A 21828-nucleotide genomic window follows, 5' to 3' on the forward strand; every position below is an offset into this window, starting at 1 on the left:
AGTACTCACAAATATATGATATATATCTTGATAATTTTAGATGCTTTTTTCCCTCTAACTGCTTTGACCATGAAACAGACATTGCACTATATTTTATCTAGTTTTACAAAGGTTTCAAGGCACTCATAACTACTCTACAATATTGTTCATTGGCAGGTTTCCTTTGTGGGTCTGGAAGCACAAACGTTTGCAAAAAAATCCCTTGATTTTTCACAAATATAAATAATGATGATGACTGAGAATGATGGAAAGCATTAATTGGGCAAGTGAAGTACCAAAAGCATGAGCATAAAGCGAGTATTACACTGCATTTTATCTGGTTCTACACAGGTCTTAAGGTACTCATGACTACTCCGCAATATTGTTTACTGGTAGGTTTCCCATGTGGGTCTGGAAACACACACGTTTGCACAAGAACTCCTCGATTTTCCACAACAACAAATGATGATGATGGAGAATGATGGAGAGCATTACCTTCACAAGTCAAGGGCTGAAAGCTTTTTTTTTAAATTTTTTTTATAAAACTTGATATAACTGTGTTAGCCTCTACAGCTTTACCTAATTCAGCTACAGTCCTGTGTTGGTAAAATAACCCGGTGTCTGCAGGTGTGTAATTACATGTGAGCCGGGTCAGTGGGTAGCTAATGTAGAGTCAGGTTTAGGAGCTAGCCTCTTGTTAGCATCGGCAGTTAGCTTACCCGGTGATGCTGTTAGGAGGCAGAAAATCAGGCTCGACGTCGGTTGCGGTGAACGGCAGCGTCCCCGAGGCTCCGACACACCGCGGGAGTCACACTCGGGTGATGGAGGAGTGACATGCGGGCGTCCCGGTGCTCATTCATTCACGGACGAAACGGACGGACGGTAGTTTTTTCGCTGTCGGTCGTCCTCCGGTTCAAACAGACACACAGCAGCAGCGCGTGCAGGATGTGGAGCCTTTTCAGCGGTGACGTCGACGCTTCGCTCGCTGACGTTTCGAGATGGACGAGTCGCCCCCATGCGGCAGGAAGGAGGAACTGCAATTAAATCACTATAACATCACAGTATAATATCACTGTAGTGTATCAGTATATAATATCAATGGATAAAATCACTGTAGTGTATTACAGTACAATGCTACTGTAGTGCATTACATTATAATATTACTGTAGGATATCATTGTACTATATTGCTGTATAAAGTCACTGTAGCGTATCACTGTACTGTATTACTGTATATTATTTTAGTGCATAACAGTATTATATTACTATGATATTACTGTAGTGTATCACTGTACTATGTTACTGTATAATATTACAGCAGTGTATCAGCTGTACAGCTGTACTGTATACTGCATAATATTACTGTGGTGTATCTGTATTATATTATTGTATAATATTACTGTCATCTATCACTGTACTGTATACATTTTATTGCATTACTGTATAATGTCACTGCAGTGTATCGCTGTGTTATATTACTGTAATTTTGCTGTAGTGCATCACTAATGTATTACTATATTTTATTAATGTACTGTATATCCCATTCACTTTTGCCCTGTATATATATACTTGCACTTTGATTTATATATTTATTTTGCTAGATTCTATCTATCTATCTATCTATCTATCTATCTATCTATCTATCTATCTATCTATCTATCTATCTATCTATCTATCTATATCTATATATATATATATATATATATATATATAGATATAGATATAGATATATAGATAGATAGATATATATATAGATAGATAGATATACTATAATACTATAATATACTGTACTATAATATTATTGTATAATATTACTATAATCTATCACTGTACTTTATACATTTTACTGTATTACTACACAATATTATGGCAGTGTATCACTGTATTATATTATTGTAATTTTGCTGTAGTACATCATTGTAAGGTCCTACTATAAAATATTACTGTAGTGTATCATTGTGTAATATCATTATTACTGCTACTACTACTACTATTTCTTTATTTAAAAGGATCCCCATTAGCTGATACCAATGGCACCAGCTAGTCCTCCTGGGGTCCGAAAAAAGAAAACAACTATACATCTAAAAGATCATATTTCCAGATCACATCAGTCAAAATAGATATCTTAATATACACTACTACTGTATAATATTAATGTAATTTATTACTGTATAACATCACTTTAGAAAATCACTGTACAATATCACTTTGTAATATAATTGTAGCGTGTCACTGTATAATATTACTGTATAATCTTACTGCATAATAAACTATATAACATTGCTGTATGATATCATTGGAGTATATCAGTCCAAAAATGGTTAGATTTAAACCTGACAAATGAAACATCCTCAAGTTATTTCAGAGTAAAATGAATATGACATGTGAGTCACCAGGCTCGAGGCATAGAAAGGTCATCCCACAATCTTTGCACGTTCAGCCTATAATTTACATTAATATCACACTGAGTACAGGCTCGCCCTTCTCCAAAGAGTCACAATATAAATCTAAATGAGCCATGAGGTAATTAATATTGTTGAAAAACAGTTCAGATAGAAAAATAGATACAGAAACAAAAGGCTGGATGGACATAAAGTGATGTCTGAACCATAGGTGGGCATCCTGAGTCTGCAATTGTCTTATGAGCTTAATGTTAGCAGTCACTCCATATTTTTAATCAACTGAGGATTACATTTTTTATTACCTTATTATACCGAATTTGAGCTCTGTGTGCTTCTACATGACAGTCTTATAAATGACTATTTGGCCTGCTGGCTGGAAAATAAAATAAATTAATGAGATGTTGTGCCTCTGAAATGTGGGTAATGGTTTCAGCCTAATCTTGGAGGTAACATAGGTTTGGAGAAAAAAACAAAACCAGTAAAATTTCTATTATGACAAACTACAACTCGGTGTGCCGCCTGTATGAGTGAGTCTTTACCAACCACATTTGTTAGATAGAACAAACACATGCGTCGATATTTCAAGTTGTCTGAGTAGTGTACTTTTATTAAGAGTTAATTTCACGAATATTATTTTGTAATAATTCTGACCAAAGAACGGGCTCGTCCGGGATTTGAACCCGGGACCTCTCGCACCCAAAGCGAGAATCATACCCCTAGACCAACGAGCCGTATATAATGAACCCGACCTTCATGGAAAATCTCAAAACTTCTCTCTAATTACGTATTTTATCCAGTGTTTATTTGCTGTATCGTGGTTGGCTTTGCGGAATAGTCAATTTGAGATGTTCGGCGTAGATCGTATGTTCAGGAGACGGTTCACACCACAGATAAAAGCGCAACATTGACTGAAGAGAACTGCGCATGCGTGATGAAGAAAAATATGATGCCTAAACTGTCCGATGAAAAAAATATTTTTAGATGTTTCCAGAGTATGCCCAAAACACCCAAAACTCAAAATAAACATTAAGAAATACAGAAAAAAGAAAGAAAACCCACTCAAGATTTGTAATTACATTTATTTCGGGGTTTTTTTGTCCACAACTCAAAAATGCTCGGTTTATTGTCATAGAGGGAAAAAAATACAGAAAACATTCTAATCGAAGAAGGTGAAATCATAGAGTTTACTATGTTTCTCTCTCTCTTTTAATTACTCAAACCAATTAATCATTCTTCAAAATAGTTGACAACTAATGATTTTGTTGAAATTCCAGGCGCTACAGCTGTCAGATAAATGTGTCCGAGTAAAAAGCGAACATTTCCTCCTAAAATATGCGGTCGAAAAATAAATCCAATAATTGAAGCACAAATATTATACATAAGTATAATACATAGTGACATTCATTTCTCTTCTGCTGCTGTTTGGTGTTTATTTTTATTTTATGCTACCTGTATATGTTGTAAATTCACAGTGTTATATACTAAATGTTCCACTGTGCCTGTCTGTATCTTTTTCTCCATAAAATGTTGTTGTCCGAAATAAACGAGCATAGTTTTGTGACTAACGTACGATTCAACTTTGAAAATTCAAAAATACATAAATAATAATTAAAAAAAAAAATACAAGACCAACGATCGTACAGACATTTTTGTTTTATTTACAGAAATAAGTAGTATTAATTAAATACATGTGTAAAAAATGTAAATAAACAAAATTACATTTAAAAATACAGCCATAGTAATAGAATTAATTGAAAATGATTGATATCGCGATACTTCGGCAGCCGGACGTCGCTTTGATTGCGGAAGTGTACAGATGCTGTTGTAGCTCGGTGAAGCTGCCTGGCTGCTTCTGGACTCTGTAATTTCATCCTCTTTTCATCCAGCTGCATGTAGCTTCTCAGGGAGCTTCAGTTTCACGGCTCTATCAGGTAAGAATGAACTTACACGGGTGGTTATCAGCTGGTTGACCGTTTGAAACTCGTAGTAGTCGGTTAGTTATCGTTAGCTCAGTTAGCGCTGCTAATGCTACGCCGTTGGGAGACATCGATCACTTCAGTGACAGCGACAGATATCTGGATATCAGGAGCGTTTTAACGGGTAAATATCTCTCTGTGTCACCGACAATAGGTCAGTGGACAAGAGTGTTTCTAAATGAGGTGAAATAGTTGTTGTGTCACTCACCAGTGGAGCTGAAAAAGGCCCAAAGCTTCGCATTTTGTCAGTTATACCCACAGACTGAACTACAGGCTCTTTGGAGGCTGAGCCCAACCCAAGAGTGTTTATATTTTAACCTGATAACTGCACCTTTTTCAAGCTTTTTCAGACTAAGATGAGGATAACGTATGACACACTGTGCTTAAGGCAAAGTGAGGTCCTCCCACTTTCTTTCTGTGTGTTGCATAATAACATCAAAGTGACAGCAGACTAACCAGATCAGTGGTTCTCAAGCTGTGTGGCTTGGAATTAGTTTAATTACAATGAATTACAGAGCTGTAGTTGCATGTAAAGGTGTCTTGGAAATACTTGTTTCCATACATTTTAGTTGATATGAATCTGAGTGTTAGTTTACCCATAAAGTCAATACCCTAAATACATTATTAATAATAATCAGAGCAAATCTGCTGCGTTTGCTTCTGACAAAAACAGATGCAGAAAATTTGGTCCATAGTCTAATGATAGCTTATTTAACTACAACAACTAACAGTAAAACAGTAAAATGTGTCTTGAATTGCACAGATTCATCAATTGGCTGACAGCTATTAAATTAAACAGCAGTTATCTTGATAATCGCTTAATTATGTTTGAATATTTACCTGTTTCTTTATGATAGTGAACAGAGTATCGTCTGATTGTGGATTTTAAAAAAGACATTTGGGAAACACTGATGAACATTTTTCACCATTTTCTGTCATTTTACAGAATGAACAACTAGTCAATTAGTCAAGAATATAATTGTCAGATTAACTGGTATTGATAACAATCATTACTTGCAGGCCTGGGTTAGGGTTGGGTTCATTCTGATTACATAATATACTTGAATATAAAATAATGAGTCATATTTTATAACGTACTGATATGTTTTTATTTAAAATTTAGATAATTAAAGTTAGAAGTAACTACAGCTCTCAGGTAAAACGCAAAACGTTTCCTTCTGTAATATACTCTAATCGAGTAAAGTGCCATACATTGAGACACTATGGAAAGTACATCAAAACTGTACATAATCAAAGTACAGAATGATCTTCAGTTTAGTCATCACCTGTTGCGTTACGATCCATTTGATGTTACCAGTCACGTGTTTTAATTGACAGCACTTGGAATATTGTATTTGGGGAAAACAGCAAAAATATAATCACTGCTGACTCAATATTTACTCTAAATGGCAACCACAAGTCTCCGATTTCTTGTTATTTTGTTGGCTACACTGAGGCTACAAGTGTTTCGGCTATCAACACTTTAAAAGACAAAGACAGTAGATAACACCACGCAGCGTATAACTACGTCCTTCCCTGTCCTTTTATCAGTGCCACACCTCTGGAGCTGCGCTGTTACCAACTGGGCCTTTCTTTACATAACGTGGGCTGCGCCTGCTGGCCAAGGAGCTGTCATGGCTGAATCAATACGAGCCATCTGACCATTAGTCAGCATGCTGACAAGCTCACATTCATCCTGATTTGATCAATAGGAAAGAGGAGAAAACATCAAGTCAAACCGAATGGAGCTTCCCTGCAGAGTCATTGCTTTTTTTATTTCTACGTATAGATTTTCAGACTCAGTCGCAGCCTCAACCCCAGCTGTGAAGAGAGGGACACTGCCTCTTTGTGTTAGTCAGTACAGGATACCATTTGTCTTAGACACTTACAGAATTAATTTACTTAAAGCATACACACGTACTTTCCAGCGATGTAATTGAGAATTCGTAATGAGTCTTTTTTCAGCAATTCAGATTTTTTTGTGTGTGTTTTCATTTTTTTCGCATTCCTTGGTATTGCAGTGCTTGTTCATTCATACAGTCTTACATGGAAAGATATTGGTTTTGAGTGGACAATTCTCAGCAATCATGATCAGAACTGCAACGATTAATGGATACATCAATTTGTAAATTCCTTTAATATTAGAAAAAAAAGTCAACATTTTCGAATCCTAGCTTCTCACGTGTAAGCATTTCTTGGCTTCCTCCTTTGGTTACAGCAAACTCACTATCTTTTACTTGTGTGCAAAACAAGACATTTAAACATGCCATCTTGGGCTTTAGGAAACACTGATCGACATTTTTCACTATTTCCTGGCATTTTCTAGAACAAACAACAAATCAATTAATTGAGAAAGTTATCAACAGTGAAAATAATTAGTAGTTTCTGGCCTAGTCATCATGAAGAAATGCCCAAAATATGGACTATTTGGCTCACAGTGTTGGAAGTCATGAAGACGCAGAATCTCTCATGAAAAAGGGATTTTAAAGAACAAATGATGTTTGACAGGTGCAAATTATGTTTGCTGGTATGGATGCTTAGAATACACGAGACTACTTGTAGATATATAAAATCCATGAAGCTAGAATATTTACTACCAATGAATGAATGTAGATTTAAATAAATAAAGGCAAGGCAAGTTTTTTTGTACAGTACAATTCATACACAAGGCAATTCAAAGTGCTTTACAATGGCAAAGAAACACATCACAGAATTTTAAAATTAATTATAAAGATGATTTAATAATAGACATTAAAATCATACAAATAGTGCATTAAAAGGCAAGAAAACAGATTGAGCATCTAAGAGAAAGCTGCAATAAACAATCTGGTTTTCAGGGCTTATTTAAAAGAGCCGACAGTTTGAGCAGAACTCAGGTGTTCAGGAAGTTTGTTCCACAGTTGAGGAGCATAATAGCTGAATGTTGCATCACTACTTCTGGTTCTGGGAACACAGTAAACCTGTCCCTGATGACCTGAGGGCTCTGGATGCTTCATACGGAGATAATAAGTCCAGGATGGATGTCAGTGCTTTGTAGACCAGTAGTCAGATTTTGAACTCTATCCTTTGACCAACAGGAAGCCAGTGTAGTGATCTGAGGACCGGTGAAATATGGTTTTAGTTAGGACTCTGGATCAGCTGCAGCTTATTGATTGGATAAATAAATGGATTAAGGCACATATAAAAGTAATTTTCCACTACATGCGTAGCAAGACAAGATACCTGGAGGGTTACAATAAGACTCGCTCTGTGAAAAAGTTAAGATCAGATCTACTTTATTCATCCCAGAGGAAATTATTTTGCCAGAGTACAATACAATAAACAACGGTTATTGGAATATACACAATTACACAGAGGTTAGGAGTAAAATAGAAATAACAAAGAATACAAAGTACAAAATGCAAAGTTTCTAAAAGTGTTTGTGTGAAGTGTAAGTGTATGAAGTGTCTAGAAAAAATAAGAATAGAAATGAATAAGAAAATAAAATAAGTACAAGTTGTAAACTGTATACTAATACTAATAACAAGAAAGATTAGCAGAAAATGAACTGAAAATAAGCAGATGTGTTGCACTAGAAATATTGCACTTGAACAATGATAATACAGATTGTGAGTCTATTTTAAATTGAAGAAAACATGACTTTTTGTGATTTTAGATTCACTGACAGGCATTTTTAATCAAAGAAAAACTTACAGAAACCCTTTATTTTCATGTTGTCACTAAGAATTGAATAATAAATGTGAGAGGATGTTCAGCAGTTTCCTGACCGGCAGCGTGCATGACCTGCCTCTGTGTTATCAGCGCAGCGTTGACCTGCAGATTCCACAGTCAGCCGTATTAAACCCTCAGCCTGTTTCTCCAGTCTATCAGGTTGAGCTGTCACCATGGCGGATCACACCGACGTCAGTCTGTCGCCGGAGGAGAGAGTCCGGGCTCTGACCAAGAAGGGGAGCTCGGTGGAAGTGAACGACGACGTGCCGCCGCGCCGCTACTTCCGCTCGGGCATGGAGATGATCCGCATGGCCAACATCTACACGGAGGAGGGCAACATCGAGCACGCCTTCGTCCTCTACAATAAGTACATCACGTGAGTATGTTTTTCAGCCTACTTTGCCATATTCAGCTGAGTTTGGGGTTGCAAATAAATGAACTTGTTGAGTCAAGTTTACACAAAATATTTGTATTTCTTATTTCATGAAAAAGGCTGAATAATTTCAAAAAATCTTTTAAATCAGAAGGACGTTAACTCGACCTTGTGAGTGATGAGAGCGAAAGTCTGTGTCAGGGCTGCACAATATTGGGAAAAACTCACATTGAGATGTTTAGTTTTTCTGTAATATATAAAAAAACAAAAAAAAAAAACAGGAATTTTCACCAGATGACTGAAAAAGCTCTATTGTAGAATTATCCAGCTCACGCCCTTTAACTGCATGTCTTCCCCCGACTCTTCTCCCTACTTTCCTGTCTGCATTTCAACTATATCTATCTAATAAAAAAAAGTCAGGAAAAGGCCAAAAAATTACTTTATAATAAAGAAAAGCACTCAGAGTACGGTACTCCGCCAAGGCTGCTCAGTCGTTGTATGATTTTTGATGGATGAAATCTTTAACAGAAAATGACCTTGTGCTGAGCACAGGTGTGTGTTCTGCATGTGTACGTTATGTACAGATACTGAATCACGTGACCTAAATATGGAGCGTGCAGCGAGAATTGATGGGACTCAGAAACACCCCCACAATTTAATACATTTTTCCTTCTATGATTTCCAACTGATAAGTCCTCAGCGTTGGATTTGTAGTAGGATCGCAGTCATTTGATCTTTAGCAGGCAGCTGATGTAGTGTTCACTTGTTGTCATGGTTACAGTGATGCTGTGACGCTATCTGGCAATGATACAGATTTTTTTTTTTTTTTTTAAGTTTTTGGCCTTTTTCTGGCTTTATGGACAGACAGCAGTGAGAGAGAGACAGGAAAGTGGGGAGAAGAGTTGGGGAAGGACCTGCAGCAAAGAGCCATGGGCGGGAATCAAACCCATGACCACTGGGCACTATAGCCCATGTTTATGGGTCGTCCGCTCAACCTGTTGAGCTACAGGGGCGCCTGTGATACAGAAATCTTTAACAAATCCGTGGAGCCAGACTATAAGCTGCATCACTACCAAAATCTAATCACTTGGTCCTTGTGTCATTTCTGACCTTCCCTGAAAATTTCATCCAAATGTGTTGGTCTGTTTTTGAGTAATGTTGTGAACAGACAGACGGACAGACAGACAAATGCCGATTGTCACATAACTCCACTGTTCCTTGGTGGAGTACAAAAGCAAAATGGAGCCTTCCTCATGGGGTATAACTTTGGCAAAGGCTTCCAAAATACGTTTTTTGATCCAGCTGGTATTCAAATCCGATGTGTCAGATGAACTTTGTGGAGCTGATTTAAATGAGCAAACAAATGAGTTGTGTCGCCTCGTGTGGTGGCAACAATTGCAAGACACTGTTAACCCTTCTGCTGTCTTCATTTACGGGCTCCAAAAAAAATATTGTTTCCTTGTCTGAAAAAAAATCCCAAAAATCTGCAAAAAAAAAGTCCCCAAATTTCAGAAAATTTGCAAAACCTTCAGGAAGAAAACTTCAATAATTCCTTAAAAGTTTCCCTTAAAATTTTATTTTTAAAAAAAAAAATCCCTCAAATTTGGCAAGAAAATTCTTGTAAATATTTTCAAAATCCAGTGAAATTTCACAGGATTTTGGTTGATTTTTTTTGTAAATGTTCTTAAGAAACATTTTTAACATTTTGTTTTTCCCACCAAAAAATGTTCAAAGATTTCCCAAAAAAGTTGAAAATTTGGACATCAGAAGTTTCTCTGTGAAAATATTTTTTTTCCCACATTTTCAAACTTTAAAACGGGTCAACTTTGACCCGCAGGACGATACGAGGGTTAACACAGTAGATTGTTTTTGTCGATCTACTCATCCTGAAATATTTTCATGAAAATGATGTTGTGTTTCTTTTGGCAGCCAGATCTTCCTTTTCAGTGTTTCTATCCTGTTTCTCACTCATTCTTGCTGTCCACATGTGGATCCTGCACGTCAGCAAACTCTGTGTCTTTTAACTAAATTTAAACACAAACCTCAGTCTATCTAAGAACCCTGAATTCAGAGTTCGTTGTGTTCAATCAGACAGACTTCTCTACTAGATTAGTCATGTAAAATAAGAACTGTGCAAATTTTTATTGTATTGAGCAGCAAAATAAGTTCTATCATGATGTGTTGGAGATAAATTGTTGATGCTGAAGCGTTCTACTGAGCCACATTAGTCTGTTAATTCTCTAAATGATCATTTTCCTGGTTTCCACTAAGTAAATATACACATATCCATCAGTTAATGATAAGACTTTTATTTCCTTTCACTTAGGCTCTTTATAGAAAAGCTTCCCAAACATCGGGATTACAAGACCGCTAACATTCCTGAGAAGAAGGACACACTAAAGGTGCTCATTCACTGTTTAGTCATTTCCTGTACAGCCGATTTGTGTTTAAGTGCGGCTTTAACATTTTCTTCGTTCTGTTCCTCCTGCAGAAACTGAAGGACGTTGCATTTCCTCAAGCAGAAATCCTCAAAAAAGCTCTATTGAGAAGATTTGAACAGGAATATACACAGTATCTTATCAAAAAGGTAAACAATGTTACAGTTTTATTTACCGTTATTTACCGTCATGACCTCCTGATTTTAACTTGTTACATTTATACGCATTTGGCAATACATTAAGTTTACTCTTCTGAACCCCAAAACACACCAGCAGGGCTGAAAAGCATGCTGTCTTTAAAATAATGCTAATTTATTATAGTTAAATATTGTAAAAAGAGAAAGAATAGTCAGATATTTAACTTTCTGACAGCCCTAGAACTACTCATCTGTCATGATATTTAACTAAATCTAAGCTGAAAATCAGGGAATTTAAATAAAATCACTTTATTATCCATGTCTCAATGTAAAACTTTTATAAAATATATTGTGTGCAGTCTGTGACAAAGAAAACAGAGGCAGACAAGTATGGAAACAAATTAAAAATGTATATTGTGAAATATTTAAAGTATCTGGAGCCTCAGTTTTCCCAGTGTTGGTAACACCTGTGGCCTCGTAAAGATGTAGTACAATTACAGGTTTTCTCATTTTTCATAAAGTAAAAAACATCTGAAATTTAGCTTAGGTTGTTTCTTTTTATATAATTTATGGTATTATAACTGTGTTATACTGAACACAAGACATTCATGTGTTCTCTTTACTTCTAGTCGTGGTTGTTCTGTTTCCATGGAGGTGCAGGACTTTATATTGCAGTAAAAAATGAACCAACAGTGAGGGAAAATGTGACAGAAAAAATAAAAAAATCCCTAGAAACTGCTTGGAATTCAGAGGGTGGTTGCACATAAAATAAAACAGATGAAGAAAATAGATCAAGAAGTATTTTTTAAAAAATCGTGCATACATTTAGAGTGCAGAGAGCACTGTGTCCTGTTTCTACAGTGTATTGTCAACACTGTACATCAGTGAAACATTAACCAGCATCAACAAACCTGCACACCACAGTTCATTTATAAACATCTAAACAGTGACACAGACCGTGAATAACCACATTCATTAAGACAGATTCAATATTAGCTCACACGTTACATGAATCGACATGCTTAATCTTTATGTGTCAACATGCATAAACAGTTCATACCTGGGTATACTTTGGCCTGGGGTTAATCTGGCCTGTTACAGCTGGAAGGCCGGGATGCTAACTGGGGATCTTGTAGCTGCAATGCGACAGCACTAACCACCAAGCCCACTGTGCAGCCCTGAGAAAGACCACAATATCGGTAAATCTAAAGCTCAACTTGTGTTCGATGTGTTTGCTCAGAAAGCGGAGGATGAGGCCTTGGCGAGGGAGCAGTCCAGGCAGCGAGCGCTGGACGCTGAGCGGGAGCGAGTGGCCGAGATGCAGCGGCGCCAGCGGGAGCAGGAGCAGTTCAGTGCCTTCGAGGAGATGATCCGTCGCCAGGAGCTGGAGAAGGAACGCCAGCGGGTTCTCCTGGAGTTCGCCACGCCGGCCGCTCCCTCCCCGGACACGCCCCTCCTCCCCGGCATCCAGGGCCCGCCGCTGGTGTCCCCGACCCCCCCGCAGAGCCCAGGTGACCTCTCCGGCAGCAACAACCACCAATACAATCGTCCTTCAGCCACCATCGGCACACCCGGTACCGGCCCGCCCACCTTCGACCGCTCGCTCAAGCCCGGCTCTCTGGTCAGCCCCGGGAACAACAGTGAGTTAACGTTTCTTTGGACGTGAGGGGGGGCGGGCGCTCAGAGGATTTAAATGCTGCCCTTCGCCTGCGTTAAAGAATTTCTTCCTCTGAGCTGCTTTCTTCCCCCCCCGACCTACTTAATTTCCTGTTTACACCATGCCTTGTTTCAGAACATCACCAGAATCTAACTTTTCCATTCAGCTTTTGTCCGTTCCTCTTCATGCTTCTTCCAGATACAATGGTGGATGCCCTCCGGCAGTTGGCCGTCCCCGCTGAACTGTGCCGGAGTTTTCTGAGGCTGGCCGAGGCCAACACAAGCCGAGCTGTAGAAACTTGCGGCATCCTGTGTGGCAAACTGGTAAGACTCAGAACAGAGCGGCTGTGTTTCTGACTCCCTTTATGAGAAGATTTGTCACAGCAATCAGCCCCATTACTATAAAAGATAAGCTAATAAAATGTTTCTTATAGTGTCTTTAAGTCATCAGTAAAATTACACATTTACTACAATCAAAAGACAGAGCTTCCCTGCTGCGGTGCTTCAGGATGTGTTCTTTAATTCTGTAATCGTCAGGCTGTGAATCTTACTGGAATGTGGATTTAGCTTTTAAATTAAACCGAGACATCAGCTGACCCGCCACCCCAGAGTGTTGGAGGATAATCTGACACTTCTCTCATTGTCTCACTACTCCTGTGGCCTTTCTTTGAGTTATATGGTTAGCCCAGAGCTCTTTTTATTTTTTATGAGCATGACTGAGCAATTTTTGCCAGCAGCGAGCCGCTCCGAGTTAATTTTGTTCAGACGGCGTCCTTGGGTAACATTGTGGCCGACAGCACACGATGCATAATTTAAAGCAGTGTGATAGTGTGACGCTTTCTGTGTTGGTTCCAGACCAGGAATGCGTTTACTGTGACCCACGTCATCGTACCAAAGCAGTGTGGCGGACCGGACTATTGTGACACGGAAAACGAGGAGGAGCTCTTCCTCATACAGGATCAGTACGATCTCATCACCCTGGGCTGGATACATGTGAGTGAAGTCTGGCTACAGCTGTCAAAGAATCATTTGTGTAAACCACAAAACCAGTTGTCTTGTGGGGAAAAAGAAACCGTGTATCTTAACTCCTACTATGCCGTCAAATGATGATGTTCTCAGTGTAACTATTTTGGAATTTGACTTCAGAACTCAAGTGATTAATCATGTTATGTTTTAGAAAATTGACCAAATCTAGGCTTTAAATTGTAATATTTGATCAAAATCACTTTATTCTTCACATATATGGATATAAATATATATTTAAAAAAGAGAAAAAAAGCAGCAAATTCTCCCAGAGAGAAGCTGGAACTGTTCAATGTTAAGGGTTTTGCTGTCGGGTTTTACTTGATTCAGTCGATTATCATAAATGTTCTAGATTAAAGTCAGTCGACTAATCGTTAAGCTCTAGTAGATTGTACCTCGTTATGCCGGTTTCGGCCGTAGTTCCGGTCGTTCTTGTTCAGAATCATGTTCACTGAAGTTCTTTAACCAACGAATTTTATGACGTTGTAAAATAATCTATGCGTTGTCGGGAGATTTTTTTATCGTTTTTGGGCTTTAAAAAGTTGTTTTCTTGAGGAAAACCATAAAAAGCAAAAAAAAAAAATCTGCCAACGATTCGTCACCGTCACCAGAGCTTTCAGTCACTTCACATGGTTTTCATCCACATGAGCCGATGAATTATTAGACTTTTTCGCTTCATTTAAAATTTAGCCAAAATTTATACAGTTTCCATCAGATTCATTGAAAAAAGCTGCAATATGGCAAAAGCTACTACTCTGCTGAATTGTAGACTTTATTTAGATAGAACTGAGAGGACAAAAGTATGGAAGCAAATTAGAGAAAATCAGAGCAAATTAAAAGTATTTGCTGAGTAAAATAAATGCAGAATGGCTCAAAGACTGTATACAGAGGAGCGTGTTGTTGGAAGATACATTCAGCATGGCGAAACATCTATTTCTAGAATTGATGTGTAGAAAAACAGTAAGTTTGTTGACATTGTAAACATGTAAAAAGTATAATATCCATAGGATGTGGAGCCACTTTTTTTTGTTTGACCTGTTGGTACTTGGAAAAATGCCGCTCTTGTTGATTCCAGATTCTTCAATTTTGTAAAACAATGAAATTAAACTTTTTTCTGTTCATAGCGGTTATAAAAGCGTAAATATTAAATGATTTATAGTGTGTAGAGCCAAAATTTTTCCCAGTATTGGACCTGTGGACACTTGGAAAAATATTGTACATGGTAATTTCAGGTTTGTTAAAGAAATAATCAAAGAAATCAAACTTTTGTTCTTAATTTTTTTAATGATTTACAGCATTATGACTAAATCATACTGCACAGATTGAAGTTATTATTGACATAATTTTTGGTAAATAAATAATCTAAGAAATTCCACTTGAATAGTTCTTTATGTTTTAAGATTCAAGATTTTTTATTTACCATTTGTGCGCAAACAGAGAGTCTAGGCACATAGGAATTCTTGTGAAGGGTTCTCTTTGAATCGAGTAAAAAAAAAATTTTTTAAAAATCACCAATCAAAATAGGAAGCACAAAAATTTCCAAAACAAACCACTCATCAAAAATATGATAAATAAATCTAACAAGGAATTAGTAATGTGCTAACCAGGAAGATGTCATACATCATGTCATATTATATGGGCATTATAACAGTATCATACTGCTTAACAGAGATTTTTAAATTCTCTCTACTTCTAGTCCTGGTTGTTCTGTTTCTACAGAGGTGCAGGACTTTATATTGTAGTGAAAAATGAGCCCACAGTGAGAGAAAATGTGTCAGGAGGGCTGAGCAGTGCGACTTTCATGACTTAAATCAATATCACAATATTAAATTGACTATTTCTTATATATTGAGATACATCATGATATAAAATGTATGCATATCACTTGAATATGATTTAAATGTTGTAATTAAATCAGAAAATTGGTACGTAAAACATGTTAATTTCCTGTGTGGAGTTATAAAGAGATGCATAACTGTCTGTAATAACGTTACCAAATTAAAATTACACTCATAAAAGTGACAGTTATTCTCGTGCTGTAATGAGGCTACATATTTAGTACATTCCTCTGCAGGATCTCATTTGATATGTGTTGGATAAAGTGTTTTATCTTGTAATTAGAGCCTCGGAGAATGAATCAGGTGTTGAATTTGAGCCCTTTTTACATCAATAATTCCGTTGCAATGAAGTCCAGCTGAGAAACGGATCCAAATATCAGACTTTTAATTATAAAAACCTGCTTTCATCGTCTGTTTAACTTCATTTTTTGACTCTATACTTCTGGTTGCAGCAAGTGGTACTAAGTTGCTTTGATTAAATTCCACTGAAGTTATTCTGCGGCACATTTAATGATATTCAGCTGTTAATTATTAATGAGAGGACAATAGTTATTGTATTTTATTCACATCGTACTCTGGTTCAGTGCTTTTCTTCATGTCCCCATGTGTATTTTTAAGCATAATAATAATACTTGTACCTTTAATTTTTATAATTAACCCTCCTGTTGTCTTCATTTACGGGCACCAAAAAAAATGTTTCCTTGTCTGAAAAAAATCCAAAAATTCAGCAAAAAAATTCCCCAAATTTCTGAAAATTTGCAAAACCTTCAGGAAGAAAATTGCAATAATTCTTTAAAAGTTTCCCTTAAAAGTATTATTTTAAAACAATTCCCCAAATTTGGCAAGAAAATTCTTGTAAATATTGTCAAAAAAATTGTAAAAATCTTCCAAAAAAAATCCTAAAAATATCTAAAATGATTCCATATATATCAGTAAAACTTCTAATATTTTCTTTAAGAACATTCACAAAAAAATCAACTGAAACTCGCTGGATTTTGGTTGATTTTTTGTGAATGTTCTTAAACATTTTAAACATTTCTTTTTTTTCCCCACCAAAAAATGTTAAAGATTTCCCAAAAATATTGAAAATGTGGACATCAGAAGTTTCACTGTGAAAATAAATTTTTTTCCATATTTTCAAACTTTAAAATGGGTCAATTTTAACCCGCAGGACGACAGGAGGGTTAATATAAGGTGTTGCTTGTGAATCAGTCATTTTTAGATGAACTTGCACTAAATATGTTGATCATGATGCAGTTTTTTGTAGTGAAATTCTATAATGACAGCATGTTTTTGCACTGAAATCCGGTAGATCATGTAAAGTGAGGTCTGCCCACTGTGTTTTCCAGACTCACCCCACTCAGACGGCCTTCCTGTCCAGCGTCGACCTCCACACTCACTGCTCCTACCAGATCATGCTGCCTGAAGCCATCGCTATCGTCTGCTCGCCCAAATTCAACGAGTGAGTCGGATCGCTGCGACCGTCCCGTCGCTGTAAACGGCAGACGTGGGGGAGGATCTTTGTCCTGCCCTGTGAGATGCCGCTGTGTGTTTTCTGAACTTTCTCCATGTGTGTTTTTTTGTTTCTCCCAGAATCGGCTACTTCAGGTTGACGGATCGAGGAACAGACGAGATCTCCACGTGTAAACAGAAAGGTTTTCACCCTCACAGCAAAGATCCTCCTCTATTTACAGTGAGTGCACCAGTGGGAAAAACATATCAGGCGTGTCCCTAGCAGTTATTTTTCCTTGTTGATTCATTGTTAACTGGAATAGTCGATTAGTTGTTTATGTATAAAATGTAGGATGACGTTCTCAAATGTCTCGTTTTGTCCATTTTTTATCTAAATATGTTCAGTTTATGGCCATAAAGAAGGAAAATATTCACATTTAACAAGCTGGAAACTTTCTTATTCTTAAAAATGACTCAAAATAATGAATCAAGTATCAACATATTTGCTGATTAATTACCAACTGATTGATAAATCGATTCATTTTTGCAGCAATAATTAGATTAAGATGAGATTAAGTTGACACTGCCGGTGAAAACTTTATGGTCACTTAGAAATGTCCTTATTTTTGAAAGGAAAACAGTTTTTTTCAATGAAGATAACATTAAATAATGATAAATCCAGTCTAGACATTGTTAATGTGGTAAATGACTATTCTAGCTGGAAACAGCTGATTTTTAATGGAATATCTCCATAGGGGTACAGAGGAACATTTCCAGACTAACTAAACTATTTGACATCAGGACTGCTGCTGTAACTAAATTGTGTTTTTTGTTTTTTTTTCCTTCTAGCATGCAGGACACGTCACCATCACCGATGACACCGTGTCCATGATGGATCTGCGGTGATTTTCCCTCATTCGTCAGAACACTCACAGACTGTTTTATCAAACTGCAGCTGTTTTGCTGGAGGAAACACTCATTTTATGTTGAGGACGGTACTGAGCGGACGCCGGCCACGAGTTTACCATTTATAAGGACTTCAGTTGTTCTCAAAGGGAGCAACGATTTGTTTTTGTTGGTGTTTTTTTTGCTCTGTAAGAAAAAAAATCCACATATTATTGCACTTTCCAAGCAAACAAATACTATCCATTTTAATGGACCGGAAAACCTCTGGCTCTTCAAACCCTTCTGTTCGTGTCTGTGTGTGATGTCGTTCTTTCCTGTTCAGCTTTTGTTTTCTGTCACGAATAAATCTGTGTGTTCGTGTCCGGTAGCCCAAACCTTTGTTTCACGACCGTCGTCAAAGTTTGGTCCTGCCTGACAGATAAAGTGCCAAGGACGAGAACATCTGCCTGTTGTTGAGTTGTTCATTGTGTAAAATGAAGTTCAGTGGAGTTTGTAATCGACTCTTCGTTCCTTTGACTTTCCGTCATTAGCCGTTGAAGTGCTGCGAGTGATGAGAGAAGTGAAAGCCAGTTGTAACTCAGGTATGCAGGCAGTGCCGCTGCCGCTGCTGCTCTGTATCATATTTTTTATAAACCATCACTCCGGAGTATCCTTTATCTCAAAGGGGTTTCCTTCTTTCTGAAATTTAATTCCTGCTTCGATGGATCCACCTTTTACACATTTCTATTTCCCTATTCTTCGAGGGTTTAAGGGGGGTTGGTGGCACCTGATCGACATGTTGGTGTGACAGGAAATCTGAATGTACCTTCTGCTACACTTTACTAACCTCCTGCCATGGTTCATTCCTCTAACCATCATTTTGTTTGCTCCCTTCTCTTATTAGAAGAAGTCAGTGATTAGCCATGATTACCAATGAAATGCCAAGACAAAATAAAAGTTGTAGTTGAATTCATGCTGCACGGTTTCCTCTTATTTGTCCATGTGAGAGAGAAAAAAAGAAAAGAAATAGACACCAAATATATAAATTTAAACAAACCATAGTTGTTTTTGTATATAATGTATATTTGCAAATCAACAGGACTAGGAAATAAAGACAGCATTTGCACTTTTCAAGGGTTTTTGTGAAGAAAGTGGGTTAATTCACAGCTACACTACTGTTCAAAAGTTTGGGGTCTCTTAGAAATGTCCTTATTTTTGAAAGAAAACATTTTTTTTCAATGAAGATAACATTAAATTAATCACAAATCCAGTCTAGACATTGCTAATGTGGTAAATGACATATCTACAGAGTGTAGAGGTACAGAGGAACATTTCCAGCAACCATCACTCCTGTGTTCTAATGCTACATTGTGTTAGCTAATGGTGTTGAAAGGCTCATTGATGACTAGAAAACCCTTGTGCAGTTATGTTAGCACATGAATAAAAGTGTGAGTTTTCATGGAAAACATGAAATTATCTGGGAGACCCCAAACTTTTGAGTGGTAGTGTAGCCATTTCTGTTTTCAGCATCCCCTTTTTGTTGTGAGAAGCAGCAACTTACATGCTGAAATTTTTTTTCTGAATATTTGGATGATATCGTAAGGCAAATCTGTTTGGTTCTTTTAGTAAATTCACCACTATAAGCCCAGTGTGCAAATGTTACAACAAAACAAACCCCTTGGACACTGTTGTTTCACAGGAGCACCATCGCTGCATCCGGGGCTTAGCTTCGCTACACATTTGTATTATAAACAGAAAACACGACTGATTTCATGTGTTGCACAATCTGTTTTTGTAGTTACAGTGGAGGCACAAAAGTAAAAATTATGCAAAGACCCGAAAATTCAAGAGAAAGATAACTGCAAGGTGAAAGGAATAACAGTGTTTCAGATTTTAGTCAGTGGAGAATCATTTATCTGGGGCACAAAACTGTCCAAGCGTTGCTGTTTTAGTCAAAAAAATTATTTAAACTATTCCTGCATTCTCTAACATTTCTTACATGGTGTAGTATTCCTGACTTTGAGTGTTAAGGTTTCCTTTTAAATAACTTCGACAAATTTTGTTGTTTTAATCATAATTTTAGAAATTATACATCGTAAATTAACAAACTCATACACTCAAATGTTTGTCTGCAGTGTTAAAATTTTTTTTCTCAGTGACTTCAAATTTACTGAAATGCATCAGTGATTATTTTCTTCAACAGCAAATTCCACTGTTATTTTGCTCCATTAATATATTTATAGTGAATGCATGAAACATAAACGTTTTAATCTTATTATCAAGCAGTCACACCTACAGGAAAATGCAAACAGCCAGTTGCTCCTGTGGCACTATGTGTTTAAGTTATGCGTTAAAATAGTTGCCCCCCCATTTACTTTTATCTAAGGTGGAGAACTACAAGATTAACTACTGTTTTGCTGTATATTGTCCACTATTATAAGGGTTACAGTGTGTTTTGTGGTAAGATGCAATACTCTTTTACGCCAGCAGAGGGCGCTTGGTGTTTTGGGGATCAGTAGCTGACGCCGTAGAAGAAGTCTAGTCAATACGGTGATCTGAGTAACGTAACTGCACCAAGCTCCTGTAGTCATGTTAATTTTGCATCTTTTTGCAGGTAAGCTGGTTTGTAGCAAAACACAAGTTATATCAAACAGTGGTAGTGTTCCTTAAGTACCTTAGCGAGTAACGTGTGATAAGCTAATGCGTGTTTTAAAAGGTTTATGAGTTAAAAACGAGTCAGCCAACACGTGTTTCTGAAATGGCGGACGTGGGTCATGGATGATTGTAGTAATAAACCAAAAGACAGTGGAGATTTGTACAAGGAAAAGGTCACAACCTAAGTGTCCAGAAATGCACAAAAGTAATGTACAAGCATGAGTTTATGTAAAAAGACATGTAAAACGAACTTTTGAAGGTTTTTGGTCTTAAGCGCATGAACTGTGTGTCAAGCTAAGTAAGAGTGTTCTCGTGTGGACCTATTCCAGTGCAAATGATGTAGTTGAGCTAAGACAGAGGAGTATGTATCGTCACACGTGGTACATTAGCTAAAGCTGTAAGTGATTTAAATGTGGAAATGAGTTACAGGTACAATGGTTATTAATAAGTTACAGTAATGGTAAAAACAAGATCCATACAGTTCATAAAAGTAATTCATAGGTGATTAAGCTGCAGTTAAAACATGGTAAAGGCAGTGGTTAAAAGACAATAAAAGGTTTTCTGAGTTCATAAAGATATCTTTGTAAAATGTAAAATTGTACAACTTGTGCCAGTCATATGTGATTCTGAAATATTGTGTTTACAGTACTAGTATTTGTTCGGTAGTACTTGTAAATGTAATGTAGAAGAAGTCTAGTCAATACGGTGATCTGAGTAACGTAACTGCACCAAGCTCCTGTAGTCATGTTAATTTTGCATCTTTTTGCAGTTCCTGCAAAATAAATGTGTTGCACCAAGGAAGAGTTGGCCCATCTTTCTCAGCCGTGTAACACTCCCAACTGAATGAATTAACAAATGAGTGACTGTTTTCTGCAATGACAAATTGTCACCATCATTGCTCCATTAATACCTTCGGTACCTAATAATATTACTAAGCTCCTTTTTCACACAATATCTCTTATAAATAAATAAGCAAATAAATAAATAAAAATCGTATTTAATTTGATCAATATTACTTCAACTTTAATATACTTTAATTACAGGCAGATGCAATATAATAGAAAATGCACTACTGCAGTCTGCCTGTTGGTGGCAGCAGAGCGCCACTGTTACAAATGAGCGCCGTTAATCACAGCGACGACAGAGAGCATAAACAAGAAGTCCGAAGAGGCTAACAGTAGTGATGGCTGATCGAGGCTTTGTTGAAGCTTCGACACTTCATTCAAAACATGGTTCATTACTCGAGGCCTCAATGACACACAGTGCTCGAGTAGGACATCTAGTGGTCAATAAAATGAAGTGCA

At 37.1% G+C, this 21828-nt stretch overlaps 2 protein-coding genes and 1 non-coding gene across 4 annotated transcripts in view; 1 reads left to right on the forward strand and 2 right to left on the reverse strand.

Moving 5' to 3' along the window:
* slc39a14 (solute carrier family 39 member 14) overlaps positions 1-938 on the reverse strand; it is a 50702-nt gene extending 49764 nt beyond the window's left edge. Inside the window, exon 1 of one of the 2 annotated variants that reach the window (XM_035946318.2) lies at positions 699-938. The gene's annotated coding sequence lies outside the window, so the exon portion shown is untranslated. The remainder of the gene's footprint in view (positions 1-698) is intronic. The other variant, XM_023266014.3, reaches the window with a different exon arrangement.
* Positions 939-3039: 2101 nt separating this feature from the next.
* On the reverse strand, positions 3040-3111 carry trnap-ugg (transfer RNA proline (anticodon UGG)). The gene has a single exon. It is a non-coding gene; the product is annotated as a tRNA-Pro (tRNA).
* Positions 3112-4169: 1058 nt separating this feature from the next.
* LOC111565773 (STAM-binding protein-like A) lies at positions 4170-18842 on the forward strand. The gene is made up of 10 exons (XM_055011078.1): positions 4170-4311; positions 8219-8443; positions 10767-10842; positions 10932-11027; positions 12256-12655; positions 12871-12995; positions 13527-13664; positions 16882-16994; positions 17126-17225; positions 17834-18842. The coding sequence occupies exons 2-10, from the start codon at positions 8241-8243 to the stop codon at positions 17888-17890; spliced, it is 1308 nt and encodes a 435-aa protein (XP_054867053.1). The 5' UTR covers positions 4170-4311; positions 8219-8240; the 3' UTR covers positions 17891-18842.
* The last annotated feature ends 2986 nt before the right edge of the window (positions 18843-21828 follow it).

Source organism: Amphiprion ocellaris, chromosome 6, assembly GCF_022539595.1.
Source record: "Amphiprion ocellaris isolate individual 3 ecotype Okinawa chromosome 6, ASM2253959v1, whole genome shotgun sequence".
NCBI classification, from domain to species: Eukaryota; Metazoa; Chordata; class Actinopteri; family Pomacentridae; genus Amphiprion; species Amphiprion ocellaris.

What these genes read in the sequence shown, in the direction of transcription:
- LOC111565773 (XM_055011078.1), top strand. Translation starts at nt 8,241, where the DNA reads ATGGCGGATCACACCGACGTCAGTCTGTCGCCGGAGGAGAGAGTCCGG. An exon ending in GCATCCTGTGTGGCAAACTG is followed by an intron (nt 12,996 to 13,526) that starts GTAAGACTCAGA and finishes TGTTGGTTCCAG; the next exon opens with ACCAGGAATGCGTTTACTGT. An exon ending in AAGATCCTCCTCTATTTACA is followed by an intron (nt 17,226 to 17,833) that starts GTGAGTGCACCA and finishes TTTTCCTTCTAG; the next exon opens with CATGCAGGACACGTCACCAT.